This window comes from Ailuropoda melanoleuca, unplaced genomic scaffold (assembly GCF_002007445.2).
Source record: "Ailuropoda melanoleuca isolate Jingjing unplaced genomic scaffold, ASM200744v2 unplaced-scaffold6034, whole genome shotgun sequence".
In the NCBI taxonomy this organism is placed as follows: Eukaryota; Metazoa; Chordata; class Mammalia; order Carnivora; family Ursidae; genus Ailuropoda; species Ailuropoda melanoleuca.
This window is the reverse complement of record NW_023234215.1, coordinates 412,903-423,413: the sequence shown is the minus strand read 5'-3', so window position 1 is coordinate 423,413 and position 10,511 is coordinate 412,903. Positions and strand designations below refer to the sequence as shown.

The window sequence follows — 10,511 nt, the reverse complement described above, 5'->3', positions numbered from 1 at the left end:
TCAAATAAATAATCTTTTTAAAAACAGGTAAGTATGTGAGGTGATGGATGTTTTAATTAATTAGATGGTGGGAAATCCTTCCACAATGTATGCATGTATCAAATCATCACGGTATACACTTCAAATAGCTTACAATTTCTCGAGCATACCTCCATAAAGCTGAAAAACAGATAAAATAAAATTTACAAATGATAAAAGCATAGAGCGATGGATAATATATGGTGATTTTAGATCATTGTGACTAACAGGTCACATTGGGTAGTGTCATGATGAGGGGGGCGGTCATAGCTACTTCGGTACAAATGCTCTCAGGGTGCACCCTTGCCAGTGGAGCCCCTTTGTCAAGGGAAATAACGGTCTCAGTGTCCAGTGTGTTGGCCTGACCCCATCTGGGTCGTGTGTCCCCATCAGAGCACCCCATTTGAAGAAAAACAGTAGCCAGTGGGAGTCTGGCAGAGGGGGAAGTTCTAGGTGATAAGGGCTCCAGAAACTGTGTCTGAAGAGGAGTCGTTCAAGGAGGTGAGGATGTCTGTTTGGCAAAGCAAAAGACAAAAACAAAAATAAAAAACTGAGCTGTTATTCACTATCTAAATGGCTGTTGGAGGACCAGCAATGGCTAACCCAAGTTGCCAAGAGGCCAGGTAGAAACATAGATGAGACAAACAAGGGCATGTCTCAAACAAGGGCATGTAAGGAAAGAACCAAGCTCGAGCCTGATTGGGCCACTAGAAATGTCACCTAGCCTCAGAGCTGGAGGGAGGCCTAGTGAGTTGTGATGTCTGAGAGTGAGAGCCCACTGTCATGTGTGAAATGTGGGCCTAGCGCTGCCATCTTTTCTAATTTTTCAAGAGAAGCCAGAAACACAAATTTTTATGCAACGTGTCTCAACTTTTAATTTTAGCAACTATTTCAGAATATTTAAAGAAACATTCCACAGCCCATACATGTCTATCCTTGACACCAGAGCTTTTGTATCATCTCATATCAAAAGTTACTAGAAAGGTCCTTTAAAGTAAAATATTAGATGTTTCTTTTTTTTTTTTTTTAAGATTTTACTTATTTATTTGACAGAGAGAGAGCACAAGCAGGGGGAGTGGCAAGCAGAGAGAGAAGGAGAAGCAGGTTTCCAGCAGAGCAAGGAGCCCGATGTGGGTCTCGATCCGAGGACCCTGGGATCATGACCTGAGCCGAAGGCAGAGGATTAACCAACTGAGCCACCCTAGATATTTCTATTTTACAAATGCATAAGCATAACACATCTGGGGTACTAAATAACTCACAGAAAGTCATCCTGGAAATGGGGCAATAGAAGTAGGAATTGGATGATTCAGGTTATCTGTCTCCAAACTCAAAACTCTTTCCAGCTCCACTTCAGAGCCTACTCTAAGGCTCTAAAATTCCATTTCTAGCTATGCTCAGAAACGGATTTGCTCATTCCTGCTTTCCTGTGATCACCCCACCCTCCCCAAGTCACCTGCACATTTCCATATTCCTGAAATGCCTCCCTGTCCTTCCACTATGCCCTGAAAGCCGTTCTCCTTCATGATCTCTTATCAGCTTTCTTTCAGTCTGATTCCGTCAGCTATGGGAATGCCCTCCCATCCCTCGTTGCTCCAAACTTGACCTATCCTTGACATGTATTTGTCCAAAATTGTTGTCTATCTTCTGCATGTCTCTGTAAAGACAAACCTGTCTTAATGAATCAACGAACAAAGCCACGTACACATACGTGCGCGTTCATACACCCGAGTTGATATTGATCAGTGAGTCATGAAATAGTGATAATTTCTGGGTGCGTAAGTTGGGAGGAGGAAGAGAATATGCTGTCAACCATAACTTCCAGTTCTCACAGTCCTCTCTACTTCCTTCAAGAAATTTGGATTGTGATCCTTTTTTAAAATAAGCTCTAAGCCCAATATGGGGCCCAAACTCACAACCCCAAGATCAAGAGTCGCACACTCACTGAGTCAGTCAGGTGCCCTGGATTATGATTCTTGAGGTTTAAAAGCCAGCTGGGTAGCCTTGTTCCTGCACATCAATGCAGGAGAAGCAGTAAGAATATCTGGTTTTCTGGGCACCTGGGCAACACAGTCGGTGAAGGAAGCAACCGATTCTCGGTTTCAGCTCAGGTCATGATCTCAGGGTCGTGGGATCGAGCCCCATGTTGGGCTCCCTGCTCAGCTGGCAGTCTACTTGAGATTCTCTCCCCCCTCCCTTTGCCCCTTCCACTCATGCTGTCTTGCTCTCTAAAATAAATAAATAAATAAACATTTTTAAAAGAAGGATATCTGGTTCTCTGTATTTTAGGCTCTTTAATGCCCGTTTGAAATATATCATTATTTCTTGGGTTGAGATGAACCTTGTCTGGGAAGAACACAAAAACCAGTGGAGAAATGGCTGAGTAAGCAAAGCTTCCAGATGAGTTTGTTTGGCTAAAACATAGGCTTTTTAAAATGCAAGCACTGTCAAGGGTTTTTCCTCTTGACCGCCCCCCGCCAGACATATACCAAGTGCAGTGATGTTTTCTAATGCACTGTATTTAACTCTGTGAGGCCGAACGTCCTTCCACGAGAAATAGAGTATTACAACTTGCATCTAGCATCTAAAACGAAAGACAAAATGTATAGAAAATGAAAAAAAATAAAACAAAAAACCACGCAGAGAAATCTGTAAGGGGGGAAAAAAATCCGAAGGATGCTTCTGCTGTCTCCAGCCAACCAGGGGGAAGAATATGTTTGGTTTTGTGTGTTTTGTTTTGGTGATCTAGCTGGGCAATGACCTGTTACGCATAAGAATATTTCATAGAGCTAATGTTCCTACACTCTAATCTCTCTAGGCAAGGTTCATATTTGTGTGAGTTACTTATTCTCTCTTTGTTGACTAAGTCAATAATCAGAATCAGCAGGTTTGGAGTCTGTTGGCAGGGATCCGCAGCATGGCTTGGGAGAAGTGAGCATAAAAGCCCCAAGCTGGGGGCAGCCGCCACACAGGCCCTCGCGTTCTTGGCAGGATGGCTTCTCATCGTCTGCTCCTCCTTTGCCTCGCCGGACTGGTACTCGTGGCTGAGGCTGGCCCTGCGGTGAGTCCTTGATTCTGCAAAGTCCTTTTATACAGACCCTTAGGTCCACTAGATGAAGAAGTGACTACTTTCAGCTCTGCCAGCCGCCTTTTGTTACTAGGACAAGGGTACCCCGCATGGGCTTTTAAATGTCATTGATTCAAACTTCAAAATGAGTCAAGTTCTGCAGAGCTCACTGAACCGGGGCTGGGACCCTGGGTGCGCCCCGCTATTGCTTTGGTGCCCTGGGCCTGCAGGGTCCTGGCTCCTCCGCTCCATTTCCTCAGATAGATGGTAGAAATAAAGGCGTGATATTCACGAAGCTACCAATATCACGTTTTCAGAAATGCATCCTTTTATAAAGTTTATTTCCCCTCAGCTAATCGAAATGTCTTTATTGATTAATTTTTGAAAGGCTTGGCGGACACCATTCTAGTCAAATACCGAATTCTTAAGTCCTGTAGAAGAATTAACTAATACTATTAAATGGGTCATGAAATAGTCTGGCATGACTTTACAACTAGTAAGTGGGAATGACTACAGCAACAGAGAACTAAAATGCTCTAGGAGGGAGAAACTAACTCTTGGGTTCTATGGCACATTACATCTTTTCAGTAATTCCACTCAAATAGCGAGGCTTCACAATGCAACTGTTCTCAGAGGGCCTATTTTCTCCCTTAAAATTCATTAGACACATCCCCGGTCGATCGCAGCATGTCCGGAGGCAGAAACCAGCCTTGCTCTGGGAGCACTCATGTATCTGTTACACTGAGAAGGGGAGCTCATTAACTATCAACATGTATACTGCTGGAAATGCAATTGGCATGTACATCTTGCCTTGTTCCAGGTTTCTAACACCATAAAGGATAGATCCTTTCAGGGGCACCTGGGTGGCTCAGTTGCTTAAGTGTCTGCCTATGGCTCCGGTCATGATCCCAGGGTCCTGGGATCAAGCCCTGTGTCAGGCTCCCTGCTCAGCTGGGCGTCTGCTTCTCCCCATCCCCCTGCTCGAGCTCTCTAAATAAATAAATAAATAAATAAATAAATAAATAAATAAATAAATAAAACCTTAAAATAAGAAAAAGAATAGATCTTTTCACTCCTACCGGTTTTATTTAGCTCTCACTGGTCTTCTTTATGCCCAGGGCTCCGGTGGATCCAAGTGTCCTCTGATGGTCAAGGTCCTAGACGCTGTCCGAGGCAGCCCTGCTGTCAACGTGGCCGTGAAAGTGTTCAAAAAGGCTGCTGATGAGAGCTGGGAGCCCTTTGCCTCCGGGTAAGTTACCCAACAAGCCCGGACCTGGGACCTCGTTTTAGCAGCTCATTCCCCTGCCGCTTGTTAGAGAGATCGCCTCACACCATTCGCTGAAGAATCTTCAAGTAGATTGAAAATGCAGGCAGGGGTCAAGTAGGCCATGGGGAGGGCGCCCTCCTCTTGCTTTGCTTCTCCTGGAGCGCCCAGAAGGGACAGACGGGAAAGGAAAAAGGAGTCAGCTTCTCCTCTGTCTCTAGTAGCGGTCCACTGCCTTCTTGGGTCACAGACCACTCTAAGAAGGTAATGAAAACTGTGATCTCTGCGCCTAGGAAATCACACACACACACACACACACACACGTATTAATCAATTTCAGGAGTGTCACAAATTCCCCGGTGCCTTTGCAAAACTTTTACTCAAGCTGAGTGCCCTTGGCTTGGAATTTTAGGCAAGAAGTACAATTTGTATCAGTTTATTGATGAAAGGAAAGGACTTGAGGGACGGTACTGACAAGGCACGCGTCTGTAGTTTATCTGGATCCGCCAGAATCCAGAGCTGTGTCTAACCAGCGCTCGTGGAGCACCTACTCGGCACCAGGCTGGAGGCTGGTGCTCTCGGTAACAAAAGGACACAGACAAGAAAGACACGTAAGCAGAGCACGGCCACAGACCGATCACCCAAAGTCAGGGGCAACAGTGACTTCTCACCTTTCTCGGCCACTGCATAATTTTCATAAAGTGTTTTCCCATCTCCCTTAGCACGAATTTCAAAGAAAATGCACATTAGCAAACCTTAACCAACTCATTGAACGACTGAGCAGCCAAGAAACCCTCAGCACCAAACAATACTGCTAAGTGTTTGTGTCTCCAGGAAGGAAAATTTCTGTGGGCTTTAATTGAATCTCAAGAACCACATTATGATTCTTCGCCCATCACTGGGAAGACCATTTGCGTTGGTGTGGTTTCAATTGAGTTTTTATTTGTGAATTCATTTGTGGTTATCTAAAATGCCAAGGACAATGTGGAAAGTACTTAAGAGAATATTCTAAGCAAGAGATAGAATGAACACCAAATATATTCAGATGTTCATGTGAATCCTCTCTTCTGACAAGACAAAAAAAAAAGGAAATTAAATATTTTCTTCCTAGAAAAGAAGAAAGGTGGAAAGGCAATGATTAGAGTTAGTAAAGACAATTTCCATTTTTATCTGTCAGTTTTTGAGGTCTAATGGAGGGCAATTCTAACATCAGCAACGGAGCTGGTACTGTATAGAAACAGAAGTTCCCTGGTTATTTTTTTAAAAAGAGTTGCCTCGTATTTGTTGTTAGCAAAGTGTTATTAAAGAGATTAAATAGATACATAATTTCAGGTACAGGTTCCTCATTACACTTTGGCATTCCCCCTGTGCTTTCAAGTGATACCACCTCTGAAAGACACCCTCACATGCAGGGGGCAGGAAGGAGTAAGACCCTGGTGTCATGGGGACCGCAGAGTCCAAGCGGCTCATGCCCCCACTTCCAAGGGGTAGTTACGAACCTTCACCCAAACACCAACCCTGAATTGCACTGACTGTTTTTGAGATGAAACATTATACCTATATCTTCTGGTCTCCTAAGAAAAATCTAGAATAAGCTTTTTGAAATCTTTCTGACAAATTTCCTGTCAGTTAATTTCAGTAACTGGGATTTCACCTTTCCTTCCCTCTCCCTTTCTTGAAATATAGATATAGATATAGATATATTTCCCCCCACATATATGTATATATATGTGTGTACATATATATGTATTTCCCCCCACATATACGTAGTGTGTGTGTGTGTATGTGTGCACGCGTGCACGAGCCTGTGGTGTCACCTTGCCATGGCATTCATTCCCCTAATGCCTAACTTAACCTGTAATTTGCACCTTCTAGGAAAACCAGTGAATTTGGCGAGCTCCATGGGCTCACAACGGCTGAGAAGTTTGTGGAAGGGGTATACAAGGTGGAATTAGACACCAAGTCGTACTGGAAGTCACTCGGCATTTCCCCGTTCCATGAATATGCAGAGGTGAGAGCATAGAGACACGGGCATTGCTTTTTAGTATTTTCTTTGTTTTGTTGTTGTTAATCCCAGACAGCAAATTCAAGATGATAACGGCAACACAAGAGATAACACTGGTTGAAGATACACCACGTGCCAGACTGTTGTCTTTTCTATATTTAACCTACTCAATTGTCCTCCACAGACCGTTGGGGCTGTTATTATTATCCTCATCTTACAAAGGAAGAACTTGAGGCACCGGGCAGTGAAATAACTTGCCCAAAGTCTAGTAAAGGGACGAGCAGAAATAATGAACAACAGGGCCCCAGCTGGGCTTAGCCTCAGGTGTGCCTTAGCCTCCTTCCTATAAGAAGTCAGGCTAACAACAATAATAATAGAGCCACATTTGTAACCCTTGGTTCACACTCCACGTTTGCTTATGAGGCAGTAGGAACCTTCGAGTGATCCGCGGGCCCAATCTTGATGCCTCCTCCTTGTCTGGAATTCCTTAAGTCCTTTAAAACAGATGGCTATCACGGAAAGAGAATCCAGACATGCTGGTCAGAGTCAAAGATCAAATAATTGCATCAAAAATAGCTCAGCGTGAAAGGGAACCATCCTCTCTGGCTTAGTCATGGATGAGACTTTCAATTGACATCAAATGGTTCTTTTGGTAGGCGGTGTTGCCAGAAAAACCGCAGGAGCCTGGTTGACTTCTGGGGCTCACAAGTCATCCAGGGAGATGGGGGGCCCCATCTACCAAGAAGCCTTTGGCTGCCCAGCCTCAGTGGGACAGCAAGACAGAGAGCCTCGTTTAGATGGTGCAGGGCTTGGAGGCGCCTACCACAAAACACGTGCCCCTAAAGTCTCAGCCTGCACCCCAGAGCACAGGGAACCCTTGTCTGCCCAGGCTCAGCCCAATGAGAGGATCCGCAGCCACACGGCCCACGACGTGTTGCTCCTTGTCTGCCCTGACTCCCTTAGCGCTCATTCAACTAACATTAGGAAAATAAAAGCCTTCTATGTGTCCAGCACTCTGCTAAACGCTAGAAATTCATAAGTGAAAGCACACTGCTGCTCTGCGCGTCCCGGGTCCCACTCTGTGGCTGGTGCCGGGGGTCCAGCCGTGAGTTCCTCCCCTGCCAGCCTCTGCTGATCCAGACCTCCCACACTTCTGCGTCAGCCACCTGCTCCCTCACCTGTGACCCGGGCAGCCCTGTTTTAATCGAGAGGGTTAGGAAATTTCCTGCAGAACTAGTCGTCCTCTTCACTTGGTGGGACTGTGAGCACAGACTATGCCATTTACAGTTTTGAGGAAGAAGCAAGTGGAGCTGAAAGCCAATGTCAGAAGTTTCCCTGGGAGATTCCAGACGCTTGGCCTTTAAGGAATGCTTTTTCTCCTTCAGAGATTCCGTGATTCTTCCCTCCTCTTGCCCTCATGCTGTTTTTATTTTCAGTTTGGTTCTGTCAGATTTTTTTTTTTTTCAAACAACCAAGGCTTCCTTCTGCCGTTTTAGGAAAAAACTCATTTATCCAGGATCTGTCCAAAGCTCAATCCAAGGTCTGTATGCAAAATAAGTAAAATTAAAGGGCTCCTCGCTGCCCCGCATCTCTCTCCCGAACCAGCTTCCTGCCTAGTTGTCTCACTCTGGCATCTAGACTCCCCCAGGGCCTGGGTCTCAGAAGCTCTGCTAACCCTGCCTGAAGGACATGACTACCTGGAACAACACTTTGGTCAATAATCCATCCAATCAGGAAGCTCGAATGAGCTCCAACCCAGGTGTGTCTATTTCAAAATTCCCACGTGACCCTGCGCACTCTGCCATCATAACGAGAACCCCACACCGCTTTTACTCCGCATTTCATTGCTTCTTACACACAAAAACACATACTTGTTCTTCGTGTTAAAAACTGCAAAGGAATAGGGGCGCCTGGGTGGCACAGCGGTTAAGCGGCTGCCTTTGGCTCAGGGCGTGATCCCGGCGTTCTGGGATCGAGCCCCACATCAGGCTTCTCTGCTATGAGCCTGCTTCTTCCTCTCCCACTCCCCCTGCTTGTGTTCCCGCTCTCACTGGCTGTCTCTATCTCTGTCGAATAAATAAAATCTTAAAAAAAAAAAAACTGCAAAGGAATAGAGGGAGAAAAATCTCTGGGTTTGGAGACAGAAGCCTTAATTTCTAACCTGACTCTGTCCTGTATCAACTTGGGCCAAACCCTAACTCAGAGGTCTGGCTTACTTACTTATGTCTAAAATGGGAAGAATATTCCCTGTCAGCTCTACAATTCCAGGTCTCTAGTGTGCGGTGAGAATGGCAGTCCCCGTTCTTCCGTCCTCAGGCCCCTGAATGCCAGTTACTACCTCTCCTCCTCCTTTTCCTAAAACCAAGAAAATGGACAAGAGCATTTAGGTTCTCTGTGATTTCCCTCAGTTAGGCTAGCACCACCTGATTTTTAGCGTGAATTTGCAAAAAACGAACAAACACAGGCAAGAGAGAGAGAGACGTGATTATCCAGGCGGTAGGAAAAAAATCTTGTTCCAAGGGCTGCATCAGTCTCCCATGAAGTCTTCTTACCGGCATCTTTGGATTTTTGCTTTTTGTTCCATCTGTTCCAGAAAAAGAAACCATAAAATAAAATGAATTAACTTGGCACTGGACTTCCAGTGGTCTCCCTCTCAGGGACTCACCTTTCTAGGCTCTGATAGAAACAGCCCTGTCTGTGCTCTCTCTTAGGTGGTGTTCACAGCGAACGACTCCGGCTTCCGCCACTACACCATCGCAGCCCTGCTCAGCCCCTACTCCTACTCCACCACGGCCCTCGTCAGCAGCCCCAAAGAATGAGGGACACCTCCCTGGGTGGATCTGAAGCAGAAAGGACAGGATTTTGTGCAACCAGTAGTATTCCATTTTTATTAAAGCAGTGTTTTCACTTTATAAGCTATGCTAGAAACTCGGGCAGAGACAATAAAATGTTCCTATTAAAGCACTTCTCATTTCATTTGAGCTCACTTTTTTATTCCCTTGTTGTCCTCTCAAAGAAAAAAAATTTGAATTTTAGAGAGAAACAAAGGAACTCAAAGAAGTCTCTGGCTGAATTCTGGAGGGAAGTCCCAATTTCCAATGTCTTTCGAGCTCAGCACGTATACGACGTGGTCCACGGCCATTAAAAACACACATTCTGAGAAAGAGAAAGGTTTTGTTTCCTCTAACCTTCACTGAATAGCAAAAGACAAATTCTGAGGACCCACTTCTTTATTCTGTGCATTCCCTTTAAGTGCTTTCCTGATTTTGAGAGCAGTGCCCAGCTGTGCAGGGACAGACCTGCAGTGACTCAAGGTCTCTAATCCGGTTCTGACCAACGGCAGCCCACAGTCAGCTGACTAGAGGATGTAATCAGAGAACCCTCATACCCCGATTCACTTAGACTCATCCAAAATTCATGTACTGAGAAACCCTACATGCCAAGTGCTATTTTAGGCGCCCTGAACATAAAGAATGAGATCTAGTGTCTGCATTTCAAGAGCTCACAGACTTTGGAGAAGATGACGATGTCAATGTGATTTCACCAAGGCTGGGGTACAAGGCTCAGCGAGGGGAGGAAAGAGGGCGTAGCAAACAGCCGGGAGAAGTCAGACAGGGACACTGAATAAATTTCACTTCTGAATCTTGGCGGTTTACCAGCTAGAAAAGGGAGGAGTTATTCTAGGTCGAGAGAGCAGAGATTGCAAGGCCCACACAAAGTGAAACAACGCGGTAAATGGAGGGAACAGATGGAGATCGAGGATGTTGACGGGTGGGAGGTAGTAAGGTGGGCTAGGTTGTGCTGCTGTAATAACAATCCCAACCTCCGAGGCTTCACAAAACCACACTTTCTTTTTCCCTCGCGCCAAGTCCGATGAAGGAGTTCTTCGTCTGCTGACCCCCAGGGTGGCTTTCCTCCAAATGGTAACTCAGGGGCCAGATTTGTTTATTTTGTGGCTTGAAGGGACACCCGGTCGGCAGACTGGGGGAAGAGACAAAGTATGATCTTCTTCCCCCTGTGCTGCAGTGAGACCCATGATTCTCACTGACATTTCCCCAGCTAGAATTTGTCGCATGGTCTCCCTTAGACACACCGAGCGGTATAGTTCCAGGCAATATGGACCCAAGCTGGGAAACTCATCACCAGGTGTCCCCCGT

At 45.6% G+C, this 10,511-nt stretch overlaps 1 protein-coding gene across 1 annotated transcript; it reads left to right on the top strand.

The window, feature by feature from the left end:
- Nucleotides 1-2,923: 2,923 nt before the first annotated feature.
- Nucleotides 2,924-9,325, top strand: TTR (transthyretin). Its single transcript, XM_002926665.4, has 4 exons — nucleotides 2,924-3,079; nucleotides 4,204-4,334; nucleotides 6,225-6,360; nucleotides 9,066-9,325. The coding sequence occupies exons 1-4, from the start codon at nucleotides 3,011-3,013 to the stop codon at nucleotides 9,171-9,173; spliced, it is 444 nt and encodes a 147-aa protein (XP_002926711.1). The 5' UTR covers nucleotides 2,924-3,010; the 3' UTR covers nucleotides 9,174-9,325.
- The last annotated feature ends 1,186 nt before the right edge of the window (nucleotides 9,326-10,511 follow it).